We start from the raw sequence: 18332 nt of genomic DNA, 5'->3' as shown, positions 1-18332 counted from the left end.
GGGTGTTCTCTATTTCTGTGTTACTCAAATTAACTAAAAAGCACATACTGTTTTATATAACTGTGCAATACAGACCCCATAGAGAGCAGCATCCAGGAAATTAAACAGCTTAAGAATACAAAACAATGTAATTTAAATGCACTTATGAAAATGTAGTTCTTTTTCCTTATGCCTCTATTACGTATTGTTCTTTCGCTCTTGCTGATCAGAAGCCTCCTCTGAGGAGCATGTATAAAGTCTGTGACTAACAGAATGAGAAACTATATAATATAACTGTTTGTAACTGATACTATGGTATCACCCCATTCAACCTATGGAATGTATAATATGTAATAGGAAGGAGCCTGTACAATAACATCTTGGAAGATACTATACAATGGTGATAGAAGAGTACACCTGCTCACTTTTATATGGTATCCCCCCACATACGTAGTTTTTGTTTTTATCATACTGTATGAAGTTGAATGCTATTCTGGTTATACACACCTGAATGTATATAACCTAAAAACTTAGAATGTCAACAAGAATTTTTTACTTGCTTTTTACTCCTTCATCACATTACAGTCTGTTTTCTTTTCTTTTTTTGCAAGGTATCCTAAATTTTCTTTCTACACCAGTCACTCAGTTACATGATTAAAAAGAGAACTGATGATTTTGTCAATTATTATTTAACCTAAATAACTATTTATCATGAAATCATATAGTCCCAGAAGCAAAATTGTTCTTGCTGTACAGCTTTAACATTGCAAACAGCAGCGTCTGCAGGATCTTGCTGCTGTCACTGGGTTGATGAAAGCTGTGTTGCAGTATTGTGCTGCAAGCTTCACCCCTTTGGGCTCTGCATGAGATGACATGATGCGTGTATGAAAGAGTGGGGCTTGCAAAATGACACTCCTTTCGTCAAATTGACCACCACTCGCCCTTCCCCCTGTAGACGCTGTTGATTGCAAAATATAAGTTGGACTTGATTTGAAGTTATCACTACAATGGTTTTGTTTACTATTCTGTGAGAGTCAATAGAACATTCCACCAGACTAGGACATGGTGAAAAAATCTTTGTGCCTTGAATCACTGCAGTGTCGTAGTTCCTGTGCATATAAACAAACTCAGCTTCCCAACTCTGGGAAGCGTGTGTTGGGCAGCCACTTACAATTATACTTTGAAATCTATTCAATAAATGGCAACACATGACCACCAGATGGAACCAGTGCTTCATGTTAGATACTACAAATCAGTAATACTTTCTCTACTGAAGTTCTCCTGAAGCTTTTTTTTTTTTTAAAGAGTGTTGGATTCTAAAGAATTGTCACGGAAGAACCTTCTTGCAAAAAGAACGTTTACATTGAGTTCACCCAGCCTTGCTCAACCTGAAGCCCTGCAGATGTTTTAGACAGAAACCCTCAAAACCAAGCCAAGATTTTCATAATTCAAATAATTTGGGGGAAGCTAAAGTAGCTCACTAAAATGTATAACTATGATCAATCTCCCTTTTTAAATCAAGGGAGAATTGGGCTAGAGTAGGGTTTGTCGGTATTGCACATTTCAGTTGATAAAGCAGCATGTCATCTTCAGCTACATTATGGCAATCTCTACTCTGGCTATTGTCATACTGTATGTTTTCCCATATGATGGTTATATCGTGTTTACTTGCCAGTTTAAGCCAAGCTTGCCATGAAGCATTAGAGTTGAGCCTCTGTCCCAAACTGCACCAGGAATAAAAATAGATGGAGGGCAGAGGGGATGAAAACAAAAAGATACACAGAAAAGGCAATAGTGTATGTTAAATCATGTAGACTGAGACAAGAGCACAATTAAACAAGGAGTCACCTGCCACCAAGAAGAGACCATGGCTGATCATGTAATAAAACATGATTTCATTGCCAGGAAAGTTAAATTTTAAAATGAATGAAACATTATTGTAAAGCAATGAAAGGTATTACCCATACATATAAGGGGTGTGGGACATGAATGTATTAATTAATTAAAATAGCAAGTACAAACATTATGATGGAAGAACTATATTAAAGGAACCACAAAGGACACAAAATGGAGTAACTTAAAAAAAGACAGTTTAAGGAGTACCTGTGAATGGCTGCAAAAAGATCCTCAGTTGTCCTTGGTCGACTGGGCATCATCTCACTGCCTTCCCCATAGCTAGGGGGGCTCTGCAGCAAAAAGCTGTTTGCTGCATCTGCTTCAATCGCTTCAGCTAAAATACAAATGTGAAAAGAGCTTCGAAACATCCAAGCAAAAATGTAATCCAATTCAATAGCTGACAGAATGACAAATGAACAAATATAGTCTGTAAATTTTCCCACAAACTGTACAACCATCAAACCTATCTTTTAATAATGTTCTCAGTAATTCGTGCCTATGAAAGGCTTTTACTGGTTTATAAGGAAAATGAGACCCTGCTGAAGTTCTTGGGGATCCCCTTCCCCCAATAAAGACAACCATAATTACCTTAACTTAAAACACATTTACCTCAGGAATTTTTTTGAACAGGGATAAAGCTCATAAAATCCTATTTAACAGCGTTTTTTAAAAAAGAATTTGGTAACAATTTCATTACATATAGTAATCCAAGGTTTCTCATTTTCCTTAAGATTGGAATGAAATCACATAGATGGTTCTCTACCATTCTTATGATTTAACTCTCCGTGTACCACGTAATTCCAGGAGTGATTGGTCACTAATAGACTAGGTGAAAAGAGAGAACACAATGGAAAAGACTTACAACTTCCATTCCCTTGAGAAAAGTGCTTCTTTGCTCCAGAGATTCTGTCTACATTTCTGTCTGGACTGCTTTGTTCATATAAGCAAGCTGTCTCCTCCTGCCGGGGCTGCAGAATAGAGACCCTGGCTTCACAGGATATAGGACTTGCAGGTCCTCCTTCTGGGACAGGATTGCTAGAGTCCATTTCATAGGAACAGAATCCATCTGTAGGATAATCGTTAACCTGGCTGCACTGTGCAATTTCAGCATCCTTCGTAGTTGTGCTTGGAATGCTTTTCACTGTTTCACCCACCATAGCTATTTTCTCTGTTGTAACATCAGGCTGTGGGGGTGGCACAATCAGGAACAGTTTGGGTTTCTTTGAAACAGGTGGTGGCTTCTTGTTTGGCAATATATCCCGAGGCTTGCTGAGAAATCCAGATTGTTCCTGAAGGGATGAACATGCAAGATTACAATGAGAATCTTGGTTCTGTACCAAAGCTTCTTCAGCATTGTCTGGTTGTGAATCTCTGGCAAAGGAGTTAACTAGGCTGACTGCACTTCTGGGCATTTTAGCATTGGTAGGTTCAGACCTTCTGCTATTTGGGCTGTAAACAGAAGCTCTCTGGGCTTTAACTTCACCTTCATCCAGCCTGTCATTGTATCCTCCTGACAAATGTGATTTGAAGGGCAACTCAGCAGAAAAAGAATCTTGTTTTTTTTCCTGAGGATTTGCTTTGGAAGCAGACTCAGCTGATTGTGCAACGTCTGACATCGTAGCTTTCTTCACAGACCTCAGTTGTACCATTTGGAGAGCTTCAGTAGTTATTAGTGGCATTGGAGGCCTAGGGAGATCATCCTTATTTAAGGGCTGTTTTATTGCATTGTTGCAAGAAGCCTCCAAATTGTATTTCTTGAAAGAATATGGTACTGGTTTATGGACATCTTTCATGAGTTTGGGATCCAAGGGTGGTGCTGGTGGAGCAACTGAAGAAGGGAAAGTGGGTGGGAGGAGATGAGATGAAGCAGGAAGTAATGAATGAGAAAAATGACTTGAAGTATCTTGATTATTAAAACATGCAATATTCTGAGGAGATGAAGCATTTGTGACAGCATCTGGGGGAGGAGGTGGAAAACTTGGCGATCCAGGTGGACAAGGAAGATCAGTAACATCTGTTAGGGGAGGCGGTGGGGGAGGAAGAAGAGGGTCATTGGAGTCTGAAAACATTAGTGAAGATGATGTAACCAGAGGGAAGCTCAGGGTAGGGTCAGGTTTCTTCAGACTCACAGTCCCTTCAGCAGATGTATTGGATGATAGAGATGTGGAAGAGGAAGACATTGAAACTGAAGATAGTAGAGATGATTTTCTTTCAGGCACTTTAGGCTTCATCTTGGACTTTGCATTTCCTGTTGACATAGATTTTAGAATGACAGGCACTGGTGTAAGTGCTGTGGGCGTGTTGGATTGGCTAGAATATCCACTAGATGGTGACGTAACTCTCTGTGATTTTTCTGGAGAAGTGACTTTTGCTTTGGCAACTCCAGGGGGCACATGTGGTACAGAAGCCCTTGGCCCATCACTAAGGTGACTAACATAATCAATGAGCTTTGGTGCAGTATTAGAGGAATGATTTACTGTGGATTTTGAATGGTCATCTGGAATCCCGGAACAGTCACTGTAGTAACACCACTGGTCAGTGTATTCTGATTTGATGCTACTTGTGTCACTCTGGGATGGTGTGACAGCACAGATGGAATACATGTTCAATCCTGCGGCAGACATCATGCTGCTACTGGCGCTAACAGAGCTCTGGCTACGAGACCGCAGCACCCAAGGATCATCATAATCACTGCAGGGACTTTGTGATGGTGAGCTGCCGTTTTTGCATTGGAGGTTCAGTTGCAAGGAATGTTGAAGGCTAGCTATCAGTTTATCATCCAATACTTGTCCACTGGACTGAGGTTTATTCTTGGGGATTCTTCTAAGAGAATCTGTTCTTGATGGTGGGAGAGGTGGTTTTTTTGCCTTTTTTAAGGAAATGCTACGTGAGAGTGACTTGTCACTGGAACTTGCAAAATCTCCCAGAGATTTCTTTTCGCTTCCAGCAAACACATTAATGACACTATGCCTGGGGTTTCCAAAGCCATTTTCACTGCAGCTTTGATCAGACTGGAGATCTGAATCCATATGCATAGAAGCGTAACAGACATCACTGTCCAAAGAGTATAAAGAGTGCGAGTCTTCTTTGGCTAAGACTCTTTCAAGGCTGCCAGGGCTGGAGCAACCTGGAATGGCACAGTTTGACATGTGTAAGGCGGTGTCATTTCCACAATGCTTGAATCCACAGTGCTTTGCATTTTGTTTAACTTTGTCCTGTACTTTGTCCACAGTGTAACTTGATTCACTTCCACCATTAGTGTCCTGAGAATGGCTTGGAAAACTGTGATTGTTTCTACAGTTATGGGGGTTACTTTCCATAGTTCCTGTATCACAAAGAGACATGCCTGCATCTCCAAAACCAAGCATCATCACACCACTGGATGAGATAGTGGTATCTGAGGACTGTGAATGATGCATTGAGCTGGTGTCACTCCAGGTGCCAGTAGAAGAATGACGCTGCTCTTTCGTATTTATTGTATTGCTGGCAACAAGGTTGTCTCTAGGCTTTGGATACATTTTACTATCTGTCATCTTGGAACTCTGTGCTGTGTGAATAACAATTACATCTGAAGAGGATGACAGGGAAGCATTTGGTATGATGCTGGTGGAATATGCAACATGTGGAGAGATCGTACATGCCGTGCTTTCCGCTTTTCCATTCTCACAGTTTACTTCTTGAGACTTTGGCCTCTGTAGCACACCTATCCTACAGCCGTTCCTCATATCATGTATCCTTTCATTCCCTTGCAACACACCTATCTGATGTGACAAAGGTCCACCTTCTGTTGACTTGGAGAGGCTATGCCTACGTTCAAGTAAATGTAGGGACACTCTTGCTCCAGACCGAGGTAGACTGTGAAAGCCCAGGTCATTATTTAGGTGAGAAGCAAACATTACCCCAGCGGAGTCACTCATCACAGACATATTTCCAGAAGAACTAGACAGCTGTGACATCTGGGCTGCAATTCCATGACCCTTCTGTGCACGTATTCGCCTAACTGAAGGTGGCACCACTTTGACTTCTTCTGTCTGACAGCTGGAGTCTTTGGTGTCACACTGCTGCATGGAAGACTGATAGTTTTCAAGTCTTCCTAGTGTAGAATAATGATCAGGGACACATAATGAATGGCCACGGATGTCACATTTGCCATTGCCAACTGTTGAAATTAAAACAAAACTGTTAGAAAAATGAATTTATAGCATTGCTATAATCACATTTAAAATTAGTTCATTAATGAAAAGTACGTACAAAAGTCATATGTAGTTTTTACCATACAGGTTCCAATATGTTCAGTTGTTCCTAATAAAAGAATCTTAGTCTGTTTATATTTGCACTATATATTATATATGTATTATATTAGCCATTCAAAAGAAGCCCATTATATTCCTGCAGCTTGCAAGGTCTTTCAAGCTAAGGTAGTCCCTCAGCTTCTCTATGGCTCCCAAATCTGCTCCCTTGCAAAGCTTAATATTATTGAAACCATTCAGAATAAGTTCATTAGAGCCATATTGATGGTACCAAAAAGTATTAGAAATGCCATCCTAAGGGTAGAAATAGGTATAGTTTCATTGGATGCCAGAGCATGGTTCCTTCTTCTTACCTTCTCGCTAAAGTTAAGTCTGTTTCCTATAGGTTTAGCCCCATTAGTATTTAGAAATCGTTTTAAATCATCATGGCTAAAAAAAGCCTTAGATAAAATTCAGTTGCTGGGCTTCTCTATGGAAGGTCTGTGCTCATTAGGATTTGATAATGCTAGAACCGCCCTTAAACAACAAATCTGGGATGTAGATCTCCAAACAAATTTAACTAAGGTGTCACACCCCAATATCTGTCCTTTTCTTCCAGAAGGGTCTGTTCCAGCTTATTTATCATCCATTACGATTTTGAAATTTTGTAAAGATTTCACCTTAGCCAGGCTGGACGCTCTGCCCTCAGCAGTCCTTTTTGGATGTTTTAAGGGTACTTCTATGCACCTTCAGCTATGTCCATGTGGAGACGGCTCAAGAGAAATCCTAAGCCATATGGTACTGTTCCTTATATAGGGAACATATACTGTTCCCTATATAAGGACTCTAGACATATCCTTATATATCCAATATTGAAGATACTTCCAGGCAGGGAGTGTGATTTCTACTTAATGCTACTTCTTTTGGACAAGGACCCAAAAATATCCTCCAAGTTGCCCAGTTTTGTGCTACCATCTGCATAATATGCTACACCATTACTTAGGTTTAGAATTTCTTTACGTAGTATTTTATTTTGATTTATTTTAGTATTTTTATTCTTAATTTTAGATCGTATTATACTAATTGTGTGTGTGTGTGTATATATATACAATATACATACATACTGTATATATACTTACATACAGTATATATAAACAATTAGTATAATATATATATATATATGGTTACTATTATACAGTATATATTTTGATTGTGTCTGGCCTTAGGGCTGTAATAAACATGATTGATTGATATATTAGGATTTTTTAAAAAAAGATGAAAATAGCTGTTATCAAATAGCTGTTATCAACTAGCACTGAAGCAAACAAGGAACCTACTAGACTGCACTGGTGGTCTTTAATGCAGTCTAGTAGGTTCCTTGTGTGGTTCAGTTCGAATATATTTTCAATCATACCAGCTGGCACTATTGTTGAATTTAGCAGAACTGAAATGGACCATTTTGTGTTATGATATGCTCAGGAAAGTATCAGAAATGAACTGTTTTCCAACCACCGTACTTCCTAAACTCTTACCATAGCCTCACTGTTATTGTTTCCCACTCGCAAACAAGAATGGATCCTATGAAATTCATTCAAACTACTAAAAACCATTTTACTTCATTATTATTCTACTTAAATTGTGCACTACTTATTTAGGAATTCTGTGCTTCATGACAGATGAACGCTCAAATCCTAATACTGATTTTATCAAAATTAAAATGAACTAAAATATATTTAGGTTATAATATATTTAAATGAATAAAACAAACTTAAAATATTAATTAAAATCTTCTATGTAGTTGAATAAAGCAATGTCATTAAGATTCAGTATGTACTGTAGTGATATCCTGGTTCTAAATGCATTTGAGCACAATAGTGGTGTGCCATTTACTGTATCTGTTGTGATACAGAATTAGAAAAGAGATATAAAATACTATAAACTTGTTCCAGCAATAGACTTAACAAGACAACTAGGCCAGGGGGCAGGGAATTAGTGCATTGTGGGAACACCAAAGAGAGATTATTTGCCATAGTCAAATAACTCCCAGAGGCTATCCAGAATGTCCAGGGGTAAACTAATTCTGCTCATTCCTGAAACTGTTTTCATATACAAATTCCAAATAGGAACTGTGTGAAAATTTCACCATAGAAAACGCTGTCTGGTCATAGGAATGCAGTATGAAAACCTTGCATAACATACAATGGTCAGCAAAAATAATAGTAACTCACCATTGCTATAACTTAGGAGATAATATGCTATCGTCCAAATAACGGGTACAGGTTGGAACCTAGGCCCCAAAGTATCTGGAGGACATCAGGTTGTTTACCTCTGCTGAATATCATATAATTAACATGTTGAATTCATAGCCAAAAAGCTTGGTAATGGCTACCACACTAAGATGTCTTTAGAAGAGGGTTGGATAAATTTGTATGGGAAAGGTGAGCATCTCAGAGGCATTTGATTGGCCAGTGTGAAGAACAGAATCCTGGATTAAGATTGGCTTTGACCTAATCCAGCAGGACTCTTCTGAAGTTAATAATTACAACTATGCTTTAGCTATATTTAACTGGTTTTCTGATTAGTGTATAAATTTATACACTAATAAATTTATATAAATTTAAATTTAGATTTTTTTTTCTGGCAACATCTGAAGATTGAATCACACTCTCAGTTTCTACATTCGTATGTTGTCATCTTGACTGAACATGAAATTGCATTCACTGTAATTTGCTGTTCACCACTCTAGGCAATATGCACATAAAGAGTTCTTTCCTTGCATATCATACAAGTACTGATTCCAGATGATTAAACACAACATACTTGTACTGTTTGTGCATTTATTTTCTTTTTCTTTAATTTTAACATTCATTTATCCAAATAAATTCTATTTAATTAGAGTTCATTACATTAATTCTTGAAATTTGAAAATAACATCCTCATGTCTCAGTTCCTAATTCTAAGGATCATATCATTCTCCACAGGCACTACAAATAAGATGCAGACATGTGTACACACATGGAAAATAGAATTGTATAACCCTGTGCAATTTAAAAATTTGCTTTAAAAAGCCTTGCTATGCAGGAAGAAAAATGGATTGGGCCACTCTGCTTTCATTGTGGTAGGTCTTGAAAGTTCAGGATGGATCACTGGCTCTGTATTTTGGAAAAGGGCAATTACAAGCTATCTTTTTCCCAATGCAATATGCAGTGCATATTCTGGATGGGTTAGAATAAGTATTCATCAGGAAATTGAACAGTTGCTAGCACAGAGAAACTAAATGGAAGAGGAAAAGAATAATAAAAAGGTAGTGTTTCACATTCAGAACTCTGCATAATGATCACAGGCTCTCATTTATAAAATCACTGTAGCTAACTGTGCGTGAAAGGAGGATTGGATTTCCTGAACTTCAGTTCCTCCTATCTGTTGAAATTAGTAGCACATTAAAACTGAAATGTGATATAGCACAAGGTCCTATAGCTCAAGAGACTGACAGACAAGAGGTAAAATTCCTATCGTGCATAATTTGGACATACGTAGCTACATATGCTCTTCAAATTGCCCTGTTTTAGTTGTTTGCTCATATTCACCTCACTGACCTTCATTTAGCCCCTATTTCTGCTGAAAACACAATCATAACTATCTTCTCTCTCTCTCTTTTTAAATTGCTAGGAATTCCAGTTCTGATACATGTGCAGTTGTACTTTGCATGAAGTGTAAAGCCACTGCAAAGGTCAGTCTGAGAGCCCAAATCACGTAATGCTTTATCGTCTACAAAGATTTTAATTTAAATTTCAGTGTGAGCACTCTGGTTATATCCAACTTCACTGTTAGCATCACTCAAATGATGTTATTTTCCTGAAGGCAATCATACTACAATTTTCATAAATCCCAATTCTGAATCATATTCTTATCTTGTTTACAGTATGTATAACCTTTATAACTTCCAACAAGATTTCAAAAGCAGCCAAGCCATCTTCCATCCAATCAGACTTTTTAAAACTTACTTTCAAGTGTGCTCAAGTGAGTCATCCAGATCTTATAAAAGTATTAGCCACTTGTTGAGATGGGTGGCTATATAGCTTGGTTTTTATATTTTTAAATTTCAATAGCTAATTATGATATGGTTTTTATGTATGAATTGTTTTAGCTTTGTTGTATGCCATCCAGAGTCACTTGCTTTGAGAGATGGGTGGCTATATAAATTAGACAAATAAAGAAATAAAAAGTAATTAAAGAAAGAAATAAAGAAAGAAGAAATCAAATTATTTGCCTTCACTACACTTGGATCTTCATCCCCTTTTTAAAGCATTATTATTTTACAGCCTATGTGATGTAGATCCAATATATATTATTTCCTAATATTCTACTTTAAGTAATATTTCTTCTAAGGTCAGCTATTTTTAATTGTTTCTTTCAATTTCTCAACAGTATTAGCTTATTGTAATACACATGCTGGATTTTATTCAAATTATACAAAGGGAAATCTGCTTATACAATGGCATTGTGAAACACTCCTTCTTTCAACTATAAGCAGCCTATATATTTGAAAAGTTTCCCCTGATAGTTAAACAAAGTAATTGCAGAAAAGGAAAAAGTAGAAGAGAACTTATGTTGTGGAAATTGTGGTTAAAGATGTTGTTTCTGCCTGATTTTTGCAGGAAAGCAACTGGGTAACTCCCAAGTTTAAAAAAAAAAGAGGATGCTGGGAAAAAGGAAACAAAAAAGAAAGCGCTCCACCTTTTTGCCAGCCCTCCTTTACCAAATGTCACGTCAAGTTCTGCTTTTAAACACTACCCTTAAATAAACATTATAGCTATGATGTCAACACTGTTTCTTCTATGGCTTTACTTTTAAAAAGGAGATATAGTTAGTAGAATAACTATGACAAAATGGTCCTTATGAGATGGTAGAATGTGGAGAAATGTTTAGGTAGCAGTAAAACTGGCAAATTATATTAATGTACTTAGTACCTATTCAGTAATAACTCTAATTTTCACATTAAAGTTTTCTTACCCGGATGGCCTGTCCATGTACCATATAAAACAAACATGTATGTATTCATTCATCACACAATTTGAAATGGGAAATTTTCTGGATGAAAACTACCATGTGTGAAGTGACCTTGAAAATTAGCAGAAGGGTTATTACTGAATATTTCTAGTCTACTAGCGACAGTAAATCTAAATCTGTTTTATTGCATTTCCTTGCAGCAAATTCCAGCCATAAGCATTTCCTGCATGAAAAGGGAATTACAATTTCTTGGTAGGAGAAAAATAATAATACGAAGGATGCATTAGCTATTCTTTCTTAGTGACCAGTCATACATTCATTTGGAACGTTTAATAGGCTATCAGACTGTATTGGTTTCATGAGCGCAAGTAAATGTTACGAGTTTAGTTACGATAAGCAACAATTAATTGAAATGGAATACAGTTCTGATGAGCCATACCTAGCTCTCTTTGGATGCTGTCAGGGACTCCTGTAATAGTCTTTCTCCTTTTCACTTTCTTCGGCCGCCTTACCACAATGTCTGTGTAAATTAGAGACCTCCGTATGCTGGCTTGGCGGTCAAAATTCTCCCCTGATGTACAGTAGAACAAGCAAAGCACCGTTACTTTCAAGCACGCTGACATCATGCACTTTCTTCCACTTGCTTATAGTAGAAATGAAGAAAAGGCATTAATATATGATGTTAGCACTGTCATACAAAGCAGGAACAGATACAGCATTCTGTAACTTTAAGGCTTAAAATGTAGAAAATGAAATTCATATATTCATGAAATCTTGGTGAGATAACCAAAATCTTGAGAGATTTGACCTCATGAGATTTTGAATGATCTGGGGTTGGCAAGAAGGATGCCTGGGCCATCATGTGTTGGCACTCAAAAAAGCTGCTGACCCTTGCACCTAGCCATGTTTTGTAGAATATGTTAAAACCTGCTGGGTTCACAAAACACTTTTTGGATGTTTTGGAAAACATTTAGAGAGGCATATAACTCTAAAACGTATATAATTATATGTTGCCAAAAATGACTTATTTATATCTGTATGATTCTACTACATTTGAAAAAATAACTAGTTGGGTATGCCTATTCATGGAATTAGGAATGTTTTTATCGAAACAGCTATCTTTGATCAAAAAGATTATATACTCTCTCTCATTCTGATCATTCATAAATAACCTTAGCAATTGTTAGTAGCTTTACTGTGTATGGATAAATGAACTATGATTTTAATGAACTACTCCTCCACTTGAAATCTCAACTATGTTTAATCCACCACCAGTGGATTCTACATTTGCTGAACCCCTTGAATCAAAATGAGAAATTTAAGACTATTTATGTTGCATGTAACAGAAGTAAGCCTTATAGTTGACTATGTGCTATATCATAACTGGACCCAACAGCAGTGCTCCAGGCTGGATAGCTATAAACATTTCAATTTTTTTCAGTGAGTTAATAACTTGACTGCTTGTTATTTGTTGTATTTATATTTGCTCATGTTTTTATTCTTTCAGATAGATTACAAACCACTCAATAGTACACATTTTAGAGTCAAAATCACTGTTTTCCCCCCATTCAAATATACTTCACATTTTTGGTTTTTGTTTGCATCCTCAAAAGTTTTGATTTAAAAGTTCCAGAAAACTAGAGAAAGTTCTACCATCTTGCCTTCATGTCGCAAGGGAGACAATACAGGTATTCGAATTGTTCCATGCTTTGCATTTCTGAGTAGTCAAGTTATTTCTCATTGAAAAGTATCTTTAGCATATGCTAGAATGTGCTGTTTATTAATCTCCCCTAGACAAAGTCAATTCATCAGATCAGATTTAAGGAAAACATGGGATATACAACTGACTTAAAAGATATTTACAGTAACAATGCACATAAATATTTTCTGGAATATAGCAGCAGACTAAAAGGTAACTGTTTTATCTTCAGTTGCATCGACAAAAATTTGGGGCTTTGAGAAGCTGATATCTGAGCCCAAAGACATTCTGTTCTTGTTAAGTGGAACCTCTCTAATATTAGAAGTAACAGAGCATTGGCAGTTTAAGGGTTTCAGACCATCAGCCATGCTCTGTTTAGCATACCAGGGAGCCTCTTTGAACTGCAGTACCCCATCTCACACTACAAAAACTACAGAAATTCCTCAGATGTTCCAAAGTTGTTAGCCACTAAATTCAGGCTGAAGCATTAGCTCTTGGAAGAAGTGTCAAAAGCCTCCCTATTCTCATAAAAGTAGTACTACAGCCTCATCCCAATTTGTATCAGTGGCAGACTTTGCCACCCAGAGAGAATATTCAGAGGATTAGATAATAGCTGTGTACAACCACAGTTGTAAGGCTCGTTTTACTGTTCCTCTTTCACCAGAGTTCTCATTCAGTCTCCAATTTCCCATCACCAATTAGAAGGATGTTGTAAGTAGCTCTTTTATCAAATGTTCATGCAGACTGTTTGGTAAGCTGCTACTTGAGCTCCACATTAAACTTCTTAGGAAAATTGTGGGTGAAAATGGTTTGTTACTGTCATGAGTGAGGATGGTGAGCAGGGGGCTCCCATCCAGGCTGTAAAGCGCATGCGTAGTACTGAGGAATTAGGTGGCCATTCAAAGAGACACAGATCAGGCCCGCCTTAGCCTTTGGGGTTTATATGTCTGGGTTTTTCCCACGCTTCTTCAGTTTGTTAGGATTCTCTGTTATGTAGCAGTAATAAAACACTAGAGACCTATTCCTTGTCTCAGCGTGGTTCCTGGCTGTTAGGACAGTCACCATCCATTTGCATTCCATGATTTCTTAATACGAACTTTTGAGCCACCTTCTTGCTGCAATTTACATTTACACAGCTGTTTAAATTTCACCTGCTGATCGAGGAGCAACCCAATGAAGCTAGTGACACGTAAGCACGTTTACAGAATGACGCGCTTTATCTTTTACTTGTGACAACCATCACCAGCTCCTGCTACCTTTCCAAGTATTTGGGTAGGACCACATCCAGCAACACACAACACAGTATTAAGGAAAGCATAGGCTGCTGGTCTCTGGAAGAGTACAGTGCATCCTGTCTAAAGCAAGTTGAGCTCCTGCTTATTCAAGAAACTAAATCCACTCCCAAACCTGAGAACAAGTCAGCAGCTCGTCCTGTTAACACAAGATGTCAGTGCTTTCAGGGTTCATATCAGGTTTTTAGTACTAAAATTTGTCTTACTAGAAGAGCACTGACAGCTGAAACCCAAGGTGGGCAGGCATTATGTTCCACAGCCAAGTGAAATATCATGTTCATTATTAATTAATTTTATTTTACAGGCTTTTAATTTCTAAATTGGACATCTGAAGTTCATACTAGTTCAGAAATATTAATATTTTATTGTAACAAAATACATTGTGGCTGGCCTAGACTGACATAAATATAGTATTTCTACGCAAGAAGAATTAATAGACTCTTAGGACCTAGTCCTCGTATCTCACTGAATCTAAAAAAAGGCCCAGATCTGAAACATATATTATATCCTTTTGTTTTATCAAGAAACTAAATATTAGGGAGGACAAGTTTATAGTGCAATCTTATATGTACTTACTCAGACATAAATATCCCTAAAGCATGAAAAACGTACAGGCATACCTCAGAGATATTGCGGGTTTGGTTCCAGACCACCGCAATAAAGCAAAGATCACAATAAAGTGAATCACACAATTTTCTTTTGGTTTCCCAGTGCATATAAAAGCTTTGTTTACATTATACTGTAGTCTATTAAGTGTACAATAGCATGTCAAAAAAACAATGTACATACCTTAATTAAAAACGTTTTATTGCTAAAAAATGCTAATTATCATCTGAACCTTTTGCTGCTGGAAAAATGACACCAATAGACTTGCTTGACGCAGGGTTGGCACAAACCTTCAATTTGTTTAAAAACGCAATTATCTGTGAAGCGCAATAGAGTGAGGCATGTCTGTACACTTCAGCAGAGCTGAAGTCTTTCTGTTTTAGCCTATTACATTAATCTCTGATCCAATTTTTTCTATCCGTGTCCAACTTTATGTACTTCTGTGGGTTAAATGGGATTAAACAGCAGGCATCTTCCCTACTAAATGTTTGACTAGCATAATATATGTATTTTATTTTTGCCTTGCCTGTACCCATCACGGTAGGAGTATACTTCTGCTAACACAGCAGGATTGCCCCAAATTCTTTTTTCCTCTTGATATCATGTGCTCCTCAAATCTGGAAGGATCTTGAAATTTCCAGAGCAGATTTGGAAGGCATGCACAGACTGCATGGCTGAGGGGAAACCCATTCAGTAGAGGATGTAGCTCCATCAGCAAAGAAGCTCCCATTGAATACAACCATACATTCTCAAGAAGGTGGAAACTATCAAAGAAACAAACCCCATTTCTTAGTTTGCATAACAGTTTAATCTGCACAAACACTTTCCTGTTTTTTCACAGGCCATGGCATTGTTTTCTTTCTTTCTTTCACATGTTTCTTACCGAACTCTGATTGCTGAATTGTATTAAAAATCTCTATTAAAGTAAGACTGATAATGAAGTTAAGTAGATATTAGTCACCACATTGGAAAAAGGAAGCACCTGTTAATTGATTATTAATGAAAAAAGTCAGTTGGCTTAACTGATATTGTAGATTAGCATGTGTTTGCAATTCAAATGAGTTGACACTCCTTTTTAAGCAGGAAAGAACAAAATCCAGGTGGAATAAGATTGATGAATCTCCCTTGCTAAAGGAACAAGAATTCAATTTACTTTTCTCTTTCAATCATATTCCTCTTTTCTTCTGAGAAGGAACCTGCATATTTTCTAAGGATCAGAAACAGCCCTAAATAGCTACAGGTCTTTTTTAAAAAATTTGGAAACAGGGAAATAGTGATTGGGTGTTTTTTTGTACCAAATTCCTGAAGTACAACCTAACCTATCGTTATATTCAGAAAAAAAAAGCCCAATTCAGCTATGCCTGCAATCTCCTATAGTTATTTTCAGACTCTTGATGAACAGGCTTTGGGGCTTTACAGCTTCTTCCTTCTCCCTGCTTTCCCTTTTACTTAATAATTCTGGAGAAAATGAAAGCTTGCTAATTATTTTGCTTTGTCTTCCTTATAGAACAATCTTACTCTGGATTTAAATTCTTTTATTATGGGCCAGCAGCCTCAGTCAATTTTATCTCAAGCCAGTAAGCCTTACTCATCCTTTTATGTACCAAAAATATTACTCCATGATATTACGAAACGTATTTGGTAATGTATGAAATTAAGTACATACTTAAAAAATAAAACATCTTAAAAAGCTAACATCTTAAGAAAACGTTATTATGAAAAAAGTCATTGGAGAAAAAAGATTACTCAACAGCAAGCTTGGTAGTACAAAATCTCAGTATATATTTCATCATTCAGCACAAGCTGTGGAGGGGGAGATTTCTGTTGTTACGTTTAAAGGGCATGATGCTGAAAGTATTCTCTTGCCAATGCTTATCATCTGTTATCATTATTGAATATAATCAGTACTTTCAATAGAGGTATGATTTTGCTCCAAATAGCATAAAGAGACAGGTTCCAAATTACAATTTCATACCATAAATCAACAAAATTAAAAGCCTACCTGTTACATTAATAGGTATAACATCAGTTGGGACTGCCTGAGCCTGTTGTCGCATCTTCTCCTCTGGTGTTGGCAATGGAAGTGACTTGGTCCAATTCGTCTTAGTGTTGATATCAGAGAATTCATCAGGAGTTGGTGTTTTGGGTCTTTTGATAGGAATAAGCTTCTCCTCTTCAGGAGAAGGGGTTGAACACTATAAAAAGCAGTATATCATTAATTGCAGGGATCTTACTAAATTTGTTTTAAAAAAATAAGGAAAAGATAAATTGGTCAGACATTTTTCCAGCTACATAAGAGCCTATTTTAAATAAAATACTTAGTTCTCATGTGGACAAGACACTGTGACAGAATTTTTCAAAAATGTTTTTGAAGCCTGACTTAATTGTTTTATGACAGTTCTGTAAAAGAAGATCTTTACTAACAAAAGCAAGAACTTAAGCAATGCATGGTTCTGTTCCTTACTAAAACCATTTAGTAAGGAAGTAATCAAGTATGTAAGCATTCATTCCACTAGTACATTAGCATATTCTACATTCCCACTTAAAGACACAGACAACTGCCAGTCTACTAATCTATAAGCAATAGGTTAAGAGTTAATTTTTCTGCAATATTTTCACTTTCTGGAAGGCATTTTAAAGCAAATTAATTTGGGGCTTATTTTTTTAATTTGATTTGCTTTAACTTCAGCAGTGATATATGAATTCTTTTAGAAAAGCCACTGTTTGGGATTTTATAATGGTATCAAATACTCAATTTTTCTCACAACAGCAAAGTATCTTGGGAGATAGAAAGGAAATTGCAGAATGTCACAAATTATGAACACTTCAAAAAATATTCCTCTATGAAGGTGAAAGTACTGTGCAAGCTTTATTACTCCCAACAGTCGATACATTCTTAAGAGCTCATAAATGCACACTGTAACATTCATTTGACTAAATCAAAGTATTTACTATATAAGAAATGTGAGAATAGATTCAAAATCTGTCTCAAAAATATGTTAACGTGGATACAATTTCAGGGAATTTTTATAATACAAGCCAATAGACAAACTGCGAATCAAGGAATGCAGCTTATTATTTGTGTCAGTTTGGGTTAAAACTCTGTCAAAAGTTGAGAATGCCTGCAATGAGCAAGTAAATACTAATACCCTCTTAGAGTCTTGCCTATTTATGAACATTACCTCATAATCATCACAACTGTGATGCTCAAACAGAATATTAAACTGATGTATGTATGGCAATTTTCATGAGCTTCCAGTAAGTAAGTTAAGATTTCTGACCATCACAGTGTCCCGTGGTCACATGATCCATGACTTTCCCTGCTGGCTTCCCACAAGCAAAGTCAACGGAGAAGCCAGCAGCAAGTTGGAAGTTGCAATCACCTGAGGCCTTCACTTAATGACCCAGGCACTCCTCACTTAACAATGGCAACTGGGACTGCCAGGATTGCTGTCACTAAGCGATGCAGTCACATGACATTGTAGTTTATCACTGTATCCCTTAGCAACAGAAATTCCAGTCCCAATTATGGTAATTAAGTGAGGAATACCTGTACATTAAATGCTATATCCATTTCTTTAATCTCTTAGAAATGTGTTTTCCTGTAATATGACGGAAGCT

The 18332-nt window shown here is 37.0% G+C and overlaps 1 protein-coding gene across 2 annotated transcripts in view; it reads right to left on the bottom strand.

The window, feature by feature from the left end:
- The window catches only part of NHSL1 (NHS like 1), a 167718-nt gene that overhangs the window by 3633 nt on the left and 145753 nt on the right, over positions 1-18332 (bottom strand). For both annotated transcript variants that reach the window (XM_063309353.1, XM_063309361.1), the window contains exons 4-7: positions 16714-16906; positions 11554-11685; positions 2738-6034; positions 2083-2209 (exon numbers count right to left, since the gene is read on the bottom strand). In XM_063309353.1, coding sequence (XP_063165423.1) covers positions 2083-2209; positions 2738-6034; positions 11554-11685; positions 16714-16906 — 3749 coding nt within the window. The remainder of the gene's footprint in view (positions 1-2082; positions 2210-2737; positions 6035-11553; positions 11686-16713; positions 16907-18332) is intronic.

Source organism: Candoia aspera, chromosome 1 (genome assembly GCF_035149785.1).
Source record: "Candoia aspera isolate rCanAsp1 chromosome 1, rCanAsp1.hap2, whole genome shotgun sequence".
Classification (NCBI taxonomy): Eukaryota; Metazoa; Chordata; class Lepidosauria; order Squamata; family Boidae; genus Candoia; species Candoia aspera.
This window is presented reverse-complemented; position numbering and strand designations above follow the sequence as displayed.